The 17,794-nt window shown below is 34.2% G+C and overlaps 1 protein-coding gene across 5 annotated transcripts in view; it reads right to left on the bottom strand.

The window, feature by feature from the left end:
* The window catches only part of Shal (Potassium voltage-gated channel protein Shal), a 105,639-nt gene that overhangs the window by 3,872 nt on the left and 83,973 nt on the right, over positions 1-17,794 (bottom strand). For 3 of the 5 annotated variants that reach the window (XM_012359884.2, XM_012359893.2, XM_012359887.2), the window contains 2 exons: positions 11,375-11,682; positions 2,461-9,557 (listed from right to left, as the gene is read on the bottom strand). The exons of 1 other annotated variant lie outside the window; for it this stretch is intronic. In XM_012359884.2, coding sequence (XP_012215307.1) covers positions 11,542-11,682 — 141 coding nt within the window. In that variant the 3' untranslated portion in view covers positions 2,461-9,557; positions 11,375-11,541. Of the gene's footprint in view, positions 1-2,460; positions 9,558-11,374; positions 11,683-17,794 lie in introns of those variants that run through there. One more of the 5 variants, XM_012359885.2, reaches the window with a different exon arrangement.

Raw genomic sequence — 17,794 nt, 5'->3', positions numbered from 1 at the left:
AAGCCAAATGCAATCTAATGCGATTGCATGCGGGATTTAGATGGAACGTATCGGAGATTCGCACGCAGTCACTGATCTATGCACTCTCTCAACGAGGATCGAATCGTCGAACACGTTACTTAACGATCTACCATAGTCGTGTTCGCCGTGGTTGTTAACGAGATCCCTTCATTTGCGTAATTAACTATCGACTTTCTGTCGCCAACGCAGTTAACGAGCGTCCCACCGATCGTTAATGGATTCCAGATAACGTGGGCGGATTCTAAGAAGCAGCTAAACAGTTATTATACTGAGCGCAAATTGCCAGTCACCCTACACGCAAGGTAATCTCAAAAATGTGACAAATTTCAATGAAACTAAGAAATCGCTAGAAGGATTTGAAACTGTTTTTTTTCTGTAAATTGCTACGTTATCCTATTTCATTATAAAAATATAAATTGAACTAATTCGCGTTATTCCCGCGATATTTTGAACAATAAGGAACATCTTTATATATATATATATTTTTTTTTTTATAGATAAATATAAATCGCTAATACATAAATTTTATTTTTTGAATACTTAATGCTTTTGATTGTTGCTTGCAAAGCAAAGTTTTCAATTATTTTAGAGTAACGTCAAATTATAGCTTTAATAAAAAGATTCTTAAAATATATTAAAGAATTTACATTATATATTTTTTAATTTCTTCATAATGTTCTGTACTCTCATAATAAGAGCAACTATTCTTGCAGGAACATTAATGTAAAACACAATGTTTTACTGTCGACCGCATTACGCTCGCAAAATTACGTAGTAATGCAGTAGTTAAGAGAATTTAATTATGCTGGTTCTTCGTAAATTATTTCAACTTATTCGTTACGAACCTTGAAATTTGTCAACGCATAATAATACAAAATATACAATAATATGAAATAATAAAGTTTGATGACATAAAATATACATAAAATAAAATATATATTTTTCATTACATGTAAATATTCTATATTTAATGTCAACCTTTACTTAACTGACAGTGCCGAAAGAGTAACATCGATAATGTCGCATGCTCCAATATTGGAACTTTGTAATGAACGGGTTAAAGAGTTACTCGTTGCGTTCAAAACTCTAAATTGCAAAAGTTAGCTGTACAAACTATCGAAAGTTTATCCGCGCTTCTCAATGACTGTACAATCTTTGAATTTACAGTTATTATTTTCTTAGCAGAAAGTTAAATTATGAGGTGGAAAAATTATATCCTCCATGATTCTCCACAGAAAATATTTCAGTAATCAAAAATTAAATTAAATATCTGCTTAAATAAACTCCATGTAAATTAAGTAAGAAAAAATAAAATAATGTATCTCTTTTATCTATTTATACTAATAAAGCTTAATTCATTAAATTTTTCCATGTTCTGATATAATTAGGAAAGCATTGAAACCGCGACCTTTTTAACTTGGCTTTCAGTATTTTTTCATTAAGCAAAAAACCAACACAATCAGGGTATCCAATATAGTTAAATAATCTGTCCTCGTTTAAAAATGCGCAATGACGCGGCCAAAATAAAAAAGGGCACCAAATAATTGCGGATGGTACAAACATAATTTAAAATTCACGCTGCGCAACATCATTACGTTCTTGAAACAACAATGCTCGCCTGTAAATAATGAAGATCAAAATTCAACGCATAAACTCTCTGCTGTTTATGCGGATCGCGCATAAACCGGTTCTAATGGCAGCCGTTTTAATTGTTGAAAAGCGTCGTATCGCTCTCTGCAGAGGTAATAAACTCTATGAATATCTCTTGTTACGTCCTCTTCGGTTTATGCTTTTGTCTACATTTTGATCCAATTTTGCATTTGATTTAACATCAACAGAATTTAAAAAGCGCGAGAAATGTTATTCATATTTTTTTTTCACAAATTTTGCAGATACTATAATTCTATATTTCAATTTATCCACGTGATTGCATTTTAGTTTATTCGTTCATTTGTATCCAATCTCTCTTCGCGAAATTATGCAAGCGCAACATCTCCCATTACCAGCCATATAACGCACAGAGCATTGCAGTTTTTGCTACCAAACATTGCTGGCAATGTATCAACACTTTATAAATGTTAACTCTATCTTCCTGATTTACCTTTAGGATTATCTCTTCATATTAATCTTCTTGTTTATCTCCGCTGTTGTCCTACATACGAATTAATGTATAAATGCAATATCTAATCAATATCAATAGTATTTATGATGCCGAAAAAGCAAATTTTGGGGTTTGGAGGCGCGCAACCAGCGAATGCAAGAAACGAAATAGCAGTAAAAAGCAGCGATAAATATAGTTGCAATTTATCCTACTAATTGCGTGTTCCGTTTATTTTCCGCTTTACTCTTATTCGTAAAATTAGATGTTAAACAGAATTTAATGGCTAACAATGAATTCTGGTTTTAGCAGAGAGCGGGATTGCCAACAAAGTTGCAAGGTGGAAGTATGAATTGTAGTTTATTTCCTCTTTGAGTAAGGCGTGGAAGCTACCGAAGATGGACAACACCTTTGGCTAAAACGTCTTCACTTCTAATTACAATCGTCGGCAATCGCGGCCGATTGGCGAGTCGCGTCAGCAATCTGGATATCGCAATTTCTCCTCAGACGCTTCGATTAAAAATGTCGTTATCGTCGATACATCGACACTCTGCCAGGCCGTCGCCGCTCGAATATCCGACGAATTTACATTTCAGCGCCTACGCACACGAATGTCGCGATAAACACGCGTTGTAGATCCCTTGAAATCGATGATTACAAAATAGAAGCTTTACGAAATAAAAAAATCTTCTGCAACAATCGCGATTGTGGTATGACGTATGCTATGTTTATGGAAACTCACTTTATCTGTACTATAATATAAAACTTACTTTTAACATTGCTTACTATTAACTTACTTTTTAACATATTTACACATCATCGTAACAGTAATCTGCAATGACAATAATAATAATTTATAAATGATTAGTAACAGATGACTTTGCGTAACGACATTCGGTGCATCAAAGTTCGGATGTTCGATGTAATTGTTATTCGAGTGTTCACATTCCGGATTATTCTCAATATTCAAGTATCGAGTACTCGGACAATGGATACCGACGGCCCAGCCACGCGGCGTATTTCTTTTTTATTCGAGCTTACGATCGGAGAGAGACAATATAATCATTGCGATCGCATTCGTAAATCTAAAAATAGTGCGTCGGAAACTATGTCGTACGAGGAATAGATAAAGAGCAGATTCATATCTTCCTCTCAACTTGAATTTTCGTCCGCGAACGCAAAAGATCGAAGGTTCATCGCTCCCCGTCGATGATACACGCCTCGAACGCTAGTTGCAAACGTCATTATGATATTTCACTGTGTTTATATCCACTACATGCCAATTATATATAATAATATAGTACAAAATTGCAATGCATCGCATACATAGAGGTGATAAAATTATAGGAAAAACAAAGTGTCTTATATTAATTAATTCCTTACGTCAAGATAACTTTTTGTTAAATTTCGGGCTAAACACAGTTCCTTTTAATTAGTCTATTATAAATTATGCTACGTGTACCGCCCCATGCAATTAATTATTTCGTCAACTCTTCGTGGACCGTGGAAAGCCAGCTTCCCGTCGACAGCATGTTACTCTGTACATCGATACTAATTATTGTGATAATTTAACCATTTAGTTAAACATTTTTTTGTCGAGTAATTTCATTCGTGGAAGTATTAAGTGAGAATAGTCCTTCCTGAATTTATGATCCCACACGCAAGGATTTCATATAACCTACAAAAAAGTCGATGAACGTCCTCCCTAATTCAACGATACTAGATATATCGTTGCTATAAGACATATGGCATTTCGTCAGAGATATTTATATATAATACTCATTTGTTTGTCATATTTACACAAGAGTTTCTCGCCAGTTCATTTTTGTTACTAAGCGAAACATAATTTAGCCTCCGCTGCCCCGGGAAATCTTTCGTATCAGAAAATTTAATCATGTCATCGATCTTATGAAGATTATATTGGAAATAAAATACTCATATTGGACAAACTCAGATAGAAGATCGTGTAAAAGAAAAATAGAATTTTTAGTCGTTTTTCGAATTTATGTCGCTCAGCAACTCGGCAGTTTGATCAAATTTAAATCAGCAATATAAGAAATGTTTCATAAATCTTCATATAGATATATCTGTCCTTAAGATAAAAGTCGATTTACATATATGACATAGAACATTGAAATTTACATTTCTTTAAAGGTACAAGATATGTAAAAAATAGAGAAAAAATTTAAAATTTTAAATATAATGAAAAGATTTGTAATATTTCATAAATGTTTGTCTTATTTTTCTGCCCTAATAGCAATTTACAAAAGAAATTAATAAATAAATATTACTTTTAATTAAAAAATATAGAAAATAACACTGATATAACACTGATATATTTTTGATATAGCAATTGCATATTTATTATTTCGAAGACTTCGACTGAGCGACGTGAATTCGTTACATCCTTCGTATCTTCCGACGCTTTCCATTTTCGAGAACACGTGGATCGAAACCCCTCTAAATGTCCTCTCCCTCCGAGTGGGATCACGAGAGCTCGGAGCGGCGAAAAGAAACGAAAGGAAAAATTCCTGACGAGCGCGTATTTTTTTACATTTCGCCTTAACATCTTTATTAAAGTTATTACGTCACTTCGGAAAATATTGGCAGTACGGTAGTAAATTGAAAGACTCATTTGTCATTTTTTTTTTTCTTCGGTCTGCTTCGTATTGTTGCTTTTGTTATGCCTGTTTCTGTTGTTGCTGTCGCTGCTATTACCTCCATTGAAAGTTTACAGCAGCGCTGTTGTAAGTCATGCTACTCACTGTTCATTCGCGCTTTTTTCGCACTGCACACCAATAAAACAATGTTTCGCGAATTTGCAGAATCCAAATCAATTTCAAGTTGAAATAAAATTATTTTTTTCTCCCGGTAAAAATGAGTTTTACAAGTTTAACATCAATTGCGATATAAATGTCTACAGATATTTGCATAAAAATTGAAGAAAGATAAATTTTCGTCAGAAAATTATGAGAGAAAACGCAACATCAAAATAAAAAACAGGACATTTCTTAAATGTTTTTCAGAAATTATATACCTAGATAAAAATGTTGATTATATTACATTAAAAGAAAGTGAGCTGTAATTGCAATTGCTTCAGAAAAATTCCTGAAATTCGCGAAATTTTATCTCGGTGCATAGGTTCTACACATATGTATACGCACACGGACAGACACACGCACTACGAGTCACAACACCAACAAAAGTCTCTATTCGATTTTTTTAAAATTCTTAATTGCACGCTTAACTTACGATTTATTTATTGATTACAGGCTAGCTCACTGGACGATCGACTTCGCGACACACCGCGTCGTCAATCTCTCTGATGTCGTGTCTAAACTACGTCAACACGATAATAAAATTATTCGAAGTAATTCAATGTTCTCGCGATATCGATTTACACGAAAATTCATCCCGTAGGCATCAAATAGATCGTTTAATAGATTAAAATTTATAATATATATAACACAACGTCAATTAATTCTAAAAAGTAAAGTGCATGTCATGATTATGAGTTTAAATTATTAACACGCTCAAATTATAATTAACGCTGATAAAAAGATTATTTATTAACACAAGCCTTCAATTTCTATTCCTAATTTTCAATAAATTCTCAATAAGCGAATCCAGAAATAATATAACAATTAATCATACATTAAGTATTATATCGCTATTATAATTTTATTTAAATTGAGAGACAATTAAAATTTGTGATATTTATTGAAGAGAAGTCATTAAAGATTTTCGAAGCTCAAAAGTAACTGTATTTATTTGTAAGTTTGGCACATGCGCAGGAAAAGCATATAAGATCCCGCGAATAAATAAATTATTGTTAAAAATGCAGACGAGAGAAATCCGTGCGAGCGCGCGCGCACGATCGTCCATGACGGATGAAGTTAATTATTAACAGCTAATCCTGAAAATCCATGCAACGTTCCTTGCAATATTTCTTTTCCATGTAGCTCGCGTTTCTGTTCCTTAATTAAACTGCTGCATTTTCGACGCTATCTCAAATATAACCGGTGCTTCTTGGACAACGTAAGACCGGACGCATTATTTTTATCAATCTCTTCATTTGTATAATCATTTATCTATATATATATATATATCTTTTTTTTACCCCCTTGTTTGGCTTCTTACGCACTCAGGCACGCATTCTAGTACGGAACAATTTAGAATTTATTTTATTGCGCGACGCAAGGGTGCTGCAAGTAGGTGTGAGTGTGTATCATCGTAATGTAAGTGCACTCTTCACGTGCGTGTATCGTGTGTGTGTTCGTGTATATATATATGTATATATATATATATATATCGTATTCTCATTATATATAATATATTTCCTTCTTCATATTTGCGTTTGTTATATAATATAATCTTTCTATACATATTTATATATTCTTCTCGTTAATCTTTTGTTCAACGACGTATCACGCCAGTAATTACAAAGATTTGTTACAGACAACAGGCTCTGCATTTTTCTCCTCTCCCCCCTCCTTCCTAGATTTCACAGATATTTACATTGCGCTACGTAATCGTTAGACAAATCCCGTTGCTCACACGGTGTCTCTATTTTCTTCCCCTTTTTTTTCTGCGGCGCATCCGGTTGCATCGGTCAATCGTCCGCGATGTAATAAGATCATGTGATTTTATGTAACTTTACTTGATGTGAAACATTTTAACTTGACCGATGATGTTGCATTTGACATCATAAATATGTGATGATTTCTTAAAATGCTTTAAAAAGTTTGCTAAATTTGTCACGGAATTTTTTTTATAAGTAATAAATAATTTCAGTTTATTAATAATTAATAAATAATTTGTACTGCATAAAAATAAATAGAAAACTATAAAACTTTCTGACGCTGTATACACTAAATGAAAAAAGCTTTAGTGGCCAAAGTTATTCCAATAATTTAAATATAAATTTTGCATTGGTCTCACGATAACAGAATAGTACAAGATGCTCTTAAGAGTCGCGATTGTTTCAAAGAAACGGAAGAAATTAAACAAAAGATGCTTCTTTTTAATGAAGTTGTAGCTCTTTAGAGAAAGTTTCCTTCGCGAACAACAAAAGAAAGCGGACGATCGATCGCTACAGCCAAGTAACTGTAATAAACGATCGAACGATATTTCGATTTAATTAATTACCGCCTAAGAGTCCTCGCGATCGACTAAAGTCGGCCACGAAGCTTTGAAAGAACGAGGGCATCATCTTAAGTTAGTTAAAAGTACAAAGGTACGTAGGTCCCTACCTCCATTTTTATATTCATTCACGTAATCGCATCTTGACTACGTCGCGTCAAATCGCCTCGCAAATAATGCTCGCTTTCGTGTTGGTCTCTAAAAAAAGAAACCATGTCGCGAGAATTGCGATGAATCAATATTTATGTTGACCCGTCCATTCTCAAATTATCCACGAATTTATAAGACAAAGTATCGAACGAATCTTACCAGAAAGGACAACAACGACGTAACAACAATCTCTGTAACCTATTTATGGAAAAATCTTTAGTGCATACCAATGAGAAAAGATTAATCCCGCAGTAACTCAAGAATAAAGATTGTATGCAAATAAGAGAGCTTTCAGTAAAATTAACTTTTAAAGCAGAATATCTTACGGATACATATTGTAATCACACATTGTTAAACTATGTAATTCAATGAGAAAGTCGATAGATCAAAGTAAATATTTATCAAAACGATAAAAATCTTACTTCCATATCAATCTTCCTTCTGCGATGCTCATCATAATCCATTTGCTTTTCATGCTAATTATTTAAAAACAGCAGATTTAATTAATTACATTCTCCCTCAACAACTTTTTTATGAATTAATGCGTCCCACGCGCTTGTAGTGTTTGATATGTTCTGTCTCTCTTTCTCCAGACTTCGTACTGTTTCTGGGTTTTGTTATCAAAGTATATTGATACGTCAAATAAATAACAATGCGCTGTGAAAATTTTTTCATAAAGTAACTCATCAAATAATTATCTGCAAAAAAGTCATGCAATAAATAATAATATTTTATATGCGGATATTATATTTTTTATAAAAATATTTAAAAATATTATAATATTATTGTATGTGTGTGTGCGTGTGTGTGTTAATAAACAATGCCCAGAAATAGTAAATAGCGAGATAGAAATATAGATGCATGATGTGTGCAATAAACATTTTATTGCGCATATATAATTTTATTTAAGATTACTTGAGATTATAGAAACGTTTGAAACAATATATTAAAAAGTATCAGATTCATTTAACTTCACATTAATGATTAGTACATATAATATATACATATATAATTCATATTAAAAAACAATTAAATTTATATATAATTTGCTAAGACTGGATAGGCACTTCAGAGTTTCATTCTTTAAGAGCGCCTCTCGGTCACAAAATTCTATAATAATCTTGATTAGCATAGAATTTTATTTTTTTAAGCGCGCTTTTCTGGAGTAATGTAACCCTTGAATGGATGCTTAATACTTTTCCCTCATTTATCGCTAAATGCCTAATCGCAAATCGTACAATACAAAGATCGTATTCAATATAAAGACAAGAAGAGAATCAAATAATTGCATTAAGATAATAATTGCATCTAAATATGAATTCCAGCTTAACAGTCATTATTCATACATATTGATAATTGTATTAATTAACAAGATAAGTATCAAGAACCGTGAGCTTTACGTGAGAAGTAACGTCGCCGTTATGGCACGAGAGGGAAACTTTTCATTCCGACGTGATTAATGAAACCCTTTTGTTATTTGAACAATTATAGTAAATGATACGTCTCTCTTCTCTCCGTTTAAGGATCACCGAAAGAACATTATTTAAAGGACGGCCTGACGCGAAGTAACGTGGTGCGAAACCCTCAAGGACTCGTTTTCGCACAGACAAATCCCGCGACCCTAATCGCAATCGCTCAGCCACACCTGAGTCACCTATTTGCGAACTCGTCTCATCGCTGGCGCGCTTTAATTCAGCTAATTGGACAACGCCACGAATAGCATTTCGCAGAAAAGACTTGACGCTCTCTCTCTCTCTCTCTCTCTCTCTCTCTTCTCCTCCCGCAGAAATCCATCCAGTGCGCAACGACTGCAATGAGGACAGCAGCGAGGATTAACGCGAGACACTTTCTTGTCAAATCGGAAATCCGCGCGAGCTTTGACAAGATCACAGAGGATGTCCCGCGTGTCGATCCTCTCGACGACAATCGATCCGCGGCGGCATAGATCGCAAAGATCACGAAGGACATCCACGGACATCCGGACCTTCCTCGTGGATTCTCCGCAAATCCCGCCGAGTAACGAATGATCGCCGGCGTTCTTATTGGAGCGTATCAATCCGCTCGTAAAATCGCGGATAGGACGCCGTTGAACCTGATGACGATCTCCATCTCGCATGGCATCGGTGCGAACGACTTGTTTTTATTACTGCAATTAAAAGGTCCGAATGGTTCATAGCAGCGCGATCGTGGTGAATTTAGGATTAAGGTTTAAATCAAGAATTCCAACGCTATCTTAAATTATAATGTTCGTCCTGAATCATTCGTTTCGTGAAAATACACAACGAGATGTATGATGATTGAAATTGAGAGAAGATCGTGCTAGTTACATCGGTATTCGTAAGAGTGTCAAATACGGCAATTTTTGCTGAACGAAAAGTCGTATCAACTGAAAAAAATCTGTCGTTAAAATGTAATACGGAGAAGTAAGACCACCAGATTGTACGATCGCTTCTTAGAATAATGCGCCTTGGCGAGAAGGATGCAAGATGTATGTATAAATTCCCCATTTCTCTGGAGCTGACTCAAATTCTGAATTCACGTGGGCTTTCTCAATTACCCAATTCACTTATAAGATGCATGTCACTGGGAATTCGCCCGTAGTTCACCGTAGGAGATTGCTTTGTCGTACCTCAATTCAGCGAGCGTCTCCGTCGAAACTAGGCCGCGCGTCGGAGAAAGCCGACGCAAATCCGGAAAAATTGCCAGCACTCTGGGTTCATCCGGCGGCCCAGAACCGCGAACGGCCCGCCCTCGGCTTCACGCCGTATTTCAAGGCGGCAAACGAAGCGGACGTAATCTCAGAAAATTGTCTTACGCCCGTCGGCCTATCATAAATCACCTTTCCTCCCAACTAATCCCGATCGCCAATCCACCTCCGAACGATTCGATTGCTTTGCTCTTCGGCATGATCTCTCTTCTCGCTGTCGTGATAAAAAAAAAAGAGACTGTCCTTAAAGGTGGGAAAATGTTAAAAATAGCAACTCTATGTGAAAAGCTCCGTATGTCACTGTGTTAAAAAATTGCACAAAACAATTTAATATTTGTTAACAAATTTGCAAATATTTTAAGAAAATAAACAAACGATAAGATATGTTAAGATTGTTATGTGAAAAATGTAACAAAAAGTTGTTAATAAATGTAGTAAAAAATCAACAAAAAAGCCGTTTTTTTTATAAACGAATTAACCATAATACAATTTTAATGACAAAATTGGAGTAACCTCGCCGAATCTCAATCATCATACCAAGTTTCTTGAGATATAAAAATCGATCGACACTCGAGGATGTAGCGCAAATCGCCGGAAGTAATACTAATAAATTCTGTAAGCAAAACCAGTGGCGTATAAAATCAATGATATACTTGCAATCGCGATGCACGTAATTTAACGAAGCTGCGCCAGCAAACGCCCGAGAGTATATTCGAAACGAATCAAATATTTCTGAAACCCCGTACGTGTACAATGCAGGAAAAACGACGTTATCTCGAAAATAAAATTAACTGCAAAATAAACTCCTTCAAATAGATTTTTTTTTAAATAACACATTAAACGTGAAATATAGTAAAAATAGTTTTAAACACATCTCAGTAACTTCATTAAAAGCGTCAAACTTTATTATTTTATCACTGCTATATATTATATGCGAAAAAATATTCAAAAATTCCAAAGTTTTAAAAATTTTGTCGCACTGTATACCGAGTTTAACTAATTAGAATTCAACTGAAATTTTCTCAAATTTTCTTTCTCTCTCAACGTTACAGAAAAATTTTCAAAAATGCAAGCTTTAGGACGGACTGTATCGATCGCGCGCGTACGCGTACGCATTACTTGGCAATTCTCACTTACGGGACTTCCGAAAGCTTGTGCAATAATCGAAAATTCGCGCAGCACGGGCTAAACAAGATCCACGACTACTTCCGGTGGTTCGCGCTGCGCCCTTTAAAGATCGTGATTTGATGGCTCACCGTTGCTTCGACCGTGGATCGGCCGTGGTTCGTTCATCGGGTTCAGCGAGCACAGGTGTGGAGGAGGACGGCGGTGAGTTTTATAGGTGAGTGGTGGTGTGGTAATGCGTGGCTAGCGCATCGCGCACACGCGGACGATCGTGATCGGTTCTCGTGATCGTCGTGATTCAAACGGTCTCCGATACCGGGAGCGGTGGCTGCCCACCGGAAGTAGTCATGGCGGGCGCGGTGTTGGCGGTGTTGGTAGGGGCCGGAAGTGGCTGTAGGGCCTGCATGTCGCAGATGTGGGAATCGCGCTTCTTTAGGTCCTGGAACAAGTGGCATTTCGGACATGTTTGAATTTTCTCCCTCCATCGCCCACCCTCTCGCAGCTATTCTTCATCGTTAATTCCATTCTTTTTCTCTTTCTCCCTTTCTCTCCCTTCTCTCTTTCTTTCTTTCTCTCTCTCTCTCTCTCTCTCGCACTTTCTTCCTCTCGCATCTTCTCGCTCACACTTGCATTTTCACCGCTCTTTTACTCTAGCTCTCAATCGTCCTCTAGTTTCTAGCCTCTAGATCCAAACTAAGCAATTACACTACGTTCACCCTCTCCCCCTCCCCTCTCTTCCTCACACTCCCTTCACTCCTCGTCCTCCTCGGGAAAAAAAAAATTTTCTTGACACCACAGCCGAGCCGAGGCATTAAATCGTATGAATTTATATCCCAATTTTGACTATTGAGGACTCTCGGCATGAATTGGAATGGATTAATGCGGCTGAACTTGATGATCGACTTCTCGAACGATCCTCGAGCCCGCAGTAAATCTCCCGAGGACGAGGGGAAAAGTTTCGGATGACCTTCGTCCCAAGGAGACGAAGGAACGATGAGTGATTGAGAGATGCGGGAAGAGGGGAGAAGAAAATATTGCGTGCATAAAGAGAAGCATGCGACGGACGAGAGACAGACACAACGGAGGACGGAAACAATCGAGAGGTAACTGGGATGCGAGCAACGACAACATAATTAGGAGAGTAACAAGAACAACAACAATGACAACAATAACAAGAACAGTACATTCCATTACGTAGAACATGAAGATTGAAGGAAGCAAACAGTGTGCACAGGGCCGAAACAAGACGCTTCGCCGGTGCCGAAACGGCGTGTTTGTTCAGTGCTTGATATGCACATGTATTACTCGAATCAAAACTCAAACGCACAGTTTAACCTAAAGTGGATGAAGACATTCGTTTGTGCTTGAAAATAATGTAGATTTCGTTTTACAGATTGGTGATAAAATGTATCCTTATCTTTTGAAAATTTTAAACTTTATATTTGTGACACAGAGATAAAGTGATAAATAACTTTCAAAGGCGATATGAGGAAATGATATTGATATGTATGTGATGTACGTGTGCATTTTATCTTTACACGAAAGCCCTATCGTACTAAATCAGATTAAAGAGAGTTAAAAATACTTCTGCAAACTTAATTAATTAATAAATCCATTTCTCAATATGAATTTTTGAATATAATATTTGAGCAACACGTGCGAAACAGAGAGATTTATATGAATCCGTATAAAAATAGAACATGCGATAAATTTCTGCTTGAAACGTAACTTACATATAATTATAAATTATCTCTCATGCCGTTTTTCTCAAGTTATGATATTAAATATTAATGATATATGCAGTGTAACTACCGCAATTTTCTTGCTCTCGTCTTATGTAAGAGCAATTAGAGCGAAGTGTCGCATCTTTCCGAAACTGAGACGTCTGCAGGATCGGCCCTGCGTTTAATTTAGAAGATAATAGAATCGCGACGGATCGATTGCTTTTGACAGTCGCATGCGACGTGCTTCTCACAAACGCAGATTGTCAAGCAGATCGTAAATTAAACAATCGCCAACATGTCGCAGTTACATCAAGCAATCATCATACTTTACTCTTGTTTCTAAGTTTACGGCTCGTCCTGGCAGCATGATCCTCTAAAGCGTTAATCTCACAGAACTTTATCGCAGTAAAATAGCGGCTATTGTGTCGCACTTAACGCCAGCGTGACTTTCTGAGTCACGTCTTCCGTGATTAATAACGGCAGATCAGTCTTATCGTAGACGCTTAATTATACTATTAGTAATAGTGCAGCGTAGCGGTAATCGCAAATCGATTTCGCAATTGCTAGCGTGAATGTATGTCGAGATAACGATCAATTAGAAAGAGATAAAGTGTAGTATAATTAATTACCGCACGTTTCATTTCCTATCTTACTTTGTATGTAAGATAAAGTCTCGGGAAAATTTGTGTGGAAATTTAATTAAATTTTTTTCAAGATTTTTACATAAATTTACATTTTAAAACATATCGAAAAAATTATAGAAGATTCAGAGATTGTAGAAATGTCTAAGAAATTGTTTCAAAAATGCGAAATTTAATGGATGCCAAAAATTTTAGAAAAATGATAAAAATTATTTTTTGAAGCTGCAATGGTACTTTGTTTCAACAAGCAATTTTTTTAATACTAAATTAGTATATTAAAGTAAATATATTCCTTTCTCTCCGTCCTATTTTAAGTTTCTCAGACGAAATAGATGTAATTTAAAAATTAATCAAAATCAACCGATCTTCTAATTCAACCGTAATGTAGATATATAATTGATGCTTTTGTTCTATATTTAATCTCACACATTTTTAACATAATCTATATGTTACATCGTTGTAAATAGTTCCAAAGAAGACTCAAATAGAGAGAAACGTACATTTACGTCATAGCTTATTTTGACCCATATCCTAATTTCACACATACTTTCTTAGTTGCAAGGTAAAAATGTTTAAAAATACTGCGCACGTGGCACGTACGCGGGGAAGAAAGAAAATCTATGTAGAATAGATATGCAAATGAATATTTTTATACATGCCTCGGAAGATCGGGTCTACAACGTTTCAATTTCTGGATTAGTAAATGTTATTATTGTTTAATAACATGTTTTTTTTTATATAAAAACAAATTTATAGTTTATGCAGCATTGAAAGTTTATTTTTCATTTAAAAATAAAATTTGTCTAAAAAATAATAAAAATAATCCATTAAATGCATTTTGTGCATTAGTTGATATTTATTTATTCATTTATTTATTTTTTCCCAATCCTCTTGCGTAGTTAAAAAAAATTATTGCTTTCAGTTTTGTAATATTCAGTTACAATAATTTTTATATATCATGATTTTTGATGATAATAAATAACAGCACTATTATTTAACATAACATATAAACGTTAAACACGTATACTGTATTAAAAATCTAAAAATATTCTCTTTCCATTAAATCACAAAAACTCAATGCTGTTTGGCTTGCTGTTCGACTGCATTCACGCAAACAGCAATGCAGTAAATTCTTAACGAATTTAAGGCAGCACGGATCGATCAACGACATGTTGTCGCACGTGCGACCCCTCGCGATCTGGCGACGGCTAAGCGTCCGGCCCAATAATTCCACGACAAGCCCTAATAATTCCACCACTGCGAGGCTCCACACAGCGTCGCAGTGCAGTTGCGCCTTGCATGCATGCACGCGTAAGTTCATTAAATCGTGATGTGTCGCGAGGTCACGCGCGTGAATTGAATGGACAACTTATACTGTGACATTTAAGTATGGCAAAGAACGCGCCTAAATTTAGAGCAGCAGTTTTAGAAAAGTGATGAATTTTCTGACAATCAGAGAGTAAATGAGAGAGTTATTAAACAGTAATTGCTAGCGACAATGTAGTAATATAAATTATATTTTCTCATTATAAAATTTTAAAAATTTTGCTCTTTTTCTGCAGAGTAATCTAAAATATTCTACATCGTGTGCTACAATAAAAACACAATACAATAAAAATTGTGTAAAACTATCTAGACATTAACATTCTAGATTCTAGATCATTTCTTTCTTTAAAATATAAGATTTGAATGCATTGCAAGAAAGTACTAGGCTTACTAAATAATATGATATAAGATTCCAAAGCATAAAAATGAATAAAATATATATTTTAACATTAATGTACATTTTAGAAATTTATATCATTTGGCAGAGCTAAAACTTTACTGCAATGCATCGAAAAATCTTATATTTTAATCAAAGAAATGGTCTAGAATTCTAAAACACAAGATTTTATTGCATCGTAATAAAGTTCCGAGTTTATCAAATAATATGATATAAAATTCTATGGCATAAAAATGAATGAAATATATATTTTTAATTATGTACATTTTATTTATTTTTATTTTTAAGACTGGAATAATACCGGTCTTGTTAACGTTAACTTCAATCATAGCTTAACTCAGTAATTATTCGACATAACAATCTAATCAAATTAAATTAATTAATATTTTAGTTTTTCCCAAAATGAGAAAAAGTTAAATAATTTTTATCGTTTAATTTTTTCCACATATATGTTTTTTTAATTAAATGATAACAAACACACATAGTACAATCTTGTGTAAACCAAAATGTCAAATTAAACGTAAAACAAATCGTTATTTCTCTTGAAAAGAAACGAGATTATTGGAATTTAAATAAAAATGAAGTTTATAACAAAGCTATTTGTATGTCCCATTTCTCTCGCGGCACGTAAATGTCCGTAAATATTTGAGATGTATTCTTCTAATATCCAATGAATTAATAAACGCAGCAAAACTTAGCTAGCGTAGGGTGTCTTTATGAATCTTTGACAACTACGCAGACCTAAATTATTTTCACCATTAGCGCTTGAAATGTAAAAACAAATCAAATATGGAGAAGCTTCTCTGAAAAATTCTTTTAAAATTTTACACGCAAATGTAGAATCGTCGAATAGAGAAACACAAAATAAAGTAGCTTACATTTCAATGTTCGAAAAAATAATTATAATTACATAGGTATGTACATGTACACAAAACATATACAAGCTGTCTTTGTAAAGCCCTACCAATGCATTAGGAGAAACCGAAAGAGAAGAAACAAATAAAAGTTATTTTACAATTAAAATGTTTGAAAAAAAATTTAAATAACTTTATGCATACATGTATCTCAATACATAAAATATATTGCAATTTATACGATTTGACAATATAGACATTTCATATAAGCACAATATAATTTGTCAATTGTGATTAAACATAATCTGCAGTAATACCAATACAATATAATCCGCGGAAAACAAATTTATGACGTGTAAATGCAAATGCTAAGAGCACGATCAATAAATGCAATGCGAGCGTACTAAATGCAACTAAATGCTTGCATATAATTCCTGGATATGTTATAGTTATTCTAATGTTCTTCGTATAATAAACGCAATATATTACTAATAAAGCTTATTATTATACCGTATATTATTAATCAAAAGTTTGCAAGAGTTCACATGAGAATAAAAGATTCTACATATGTTAAGAAATTTGTATAGCATTAAATTTTTAAATAGATCGACATTTTAGAATTTTTTGTTTTATACATCTCAAATAGTAATGTCTCGATAATTTAAATGTGATAATTGTAACAAATTTATTTTTAACGTTACTTTAGTTTTAACATAAATTTGTTTAAAAACGTTCTTTAATAAAACTAAGTGCCAGATTTAATACGAAAACTATATTTCACTAGAAACAGAAGCATAAAAAAAAAGATTGATGATCTAATCAAGATTCGCAGGATAAGCATTTGAAATTTTAAACAAAACTTTACGTCACGTCTCTAAACGCATTCGATTCGGCGACCGTAAAGATGTTTTTTACGGCTAAATTTATTCGTTCTATTGACGCGTCGGCGGGTTTATGTGAAATTTAGTAGACATTTACGAGGATTTGGTTAATGCGCCGCGGCTGCAAGCAAGCGATAGTAGATTTCACTGAAATAAATGCGCAGCTTTTGCCTTTGATAATCACTTTTGTGAACGTCTAATTACATTTCGCATAAAATATCATTATCGTTGCAAATAAGATAAATTTTATTTCGTTTTTATTTTAGATAGATTAGTTTTTATTTCGTTTCCTACGTGCCTGTTCCGTTTCAACTCGATCATTAACTTCTAATTTATTTTATTACATGCCCGGTAATTCTATGGCAATAATATAAAATATATCCCGAATCTCGGCACAAAGTACGCAGTTGTTAATAATCACTTATGCGTAATTTCTAATTATTTTGAATTAAACGCCAGCTGTAGCGCAAAAATGACAAATTCGCTTGTGTATAATTTTGTTCGTCACATAACACTTGTAATTTTAATGCAACGGCTCGTAACCTGCATCGTAAAATGTGCACACTTTAAAAGTAACCATTTTTTTAATTGCATCATTAGATAAAAACATAAAAGAACGAAAAAGATAAAAATAAATTAAAAACGCAACTTTTAATTAATTATATATGCCAGATGTTTCAGAATTATTTTGTTATGTAACACTGACAGTACGATTTTATGAAACATAT

This window comes from Linepithema humile, chromosome 2, assembly GCF_040581485.1.
Source record: "Linepithema humile isolate Giens D197 chromosome 2, Lhum_UNIL_v1.0, whole genome shotgun sequence".
NCBI lineage: Eukaryota > Metazoa > Arthropoda > Insecta > Hymenoptera > Formicidae > Linepithema > Linepithema humile.
Note: the sequence above shows the minus strand (reverse complement) of the source record. Positions and strands in the feature narration are given on the sequence as shown.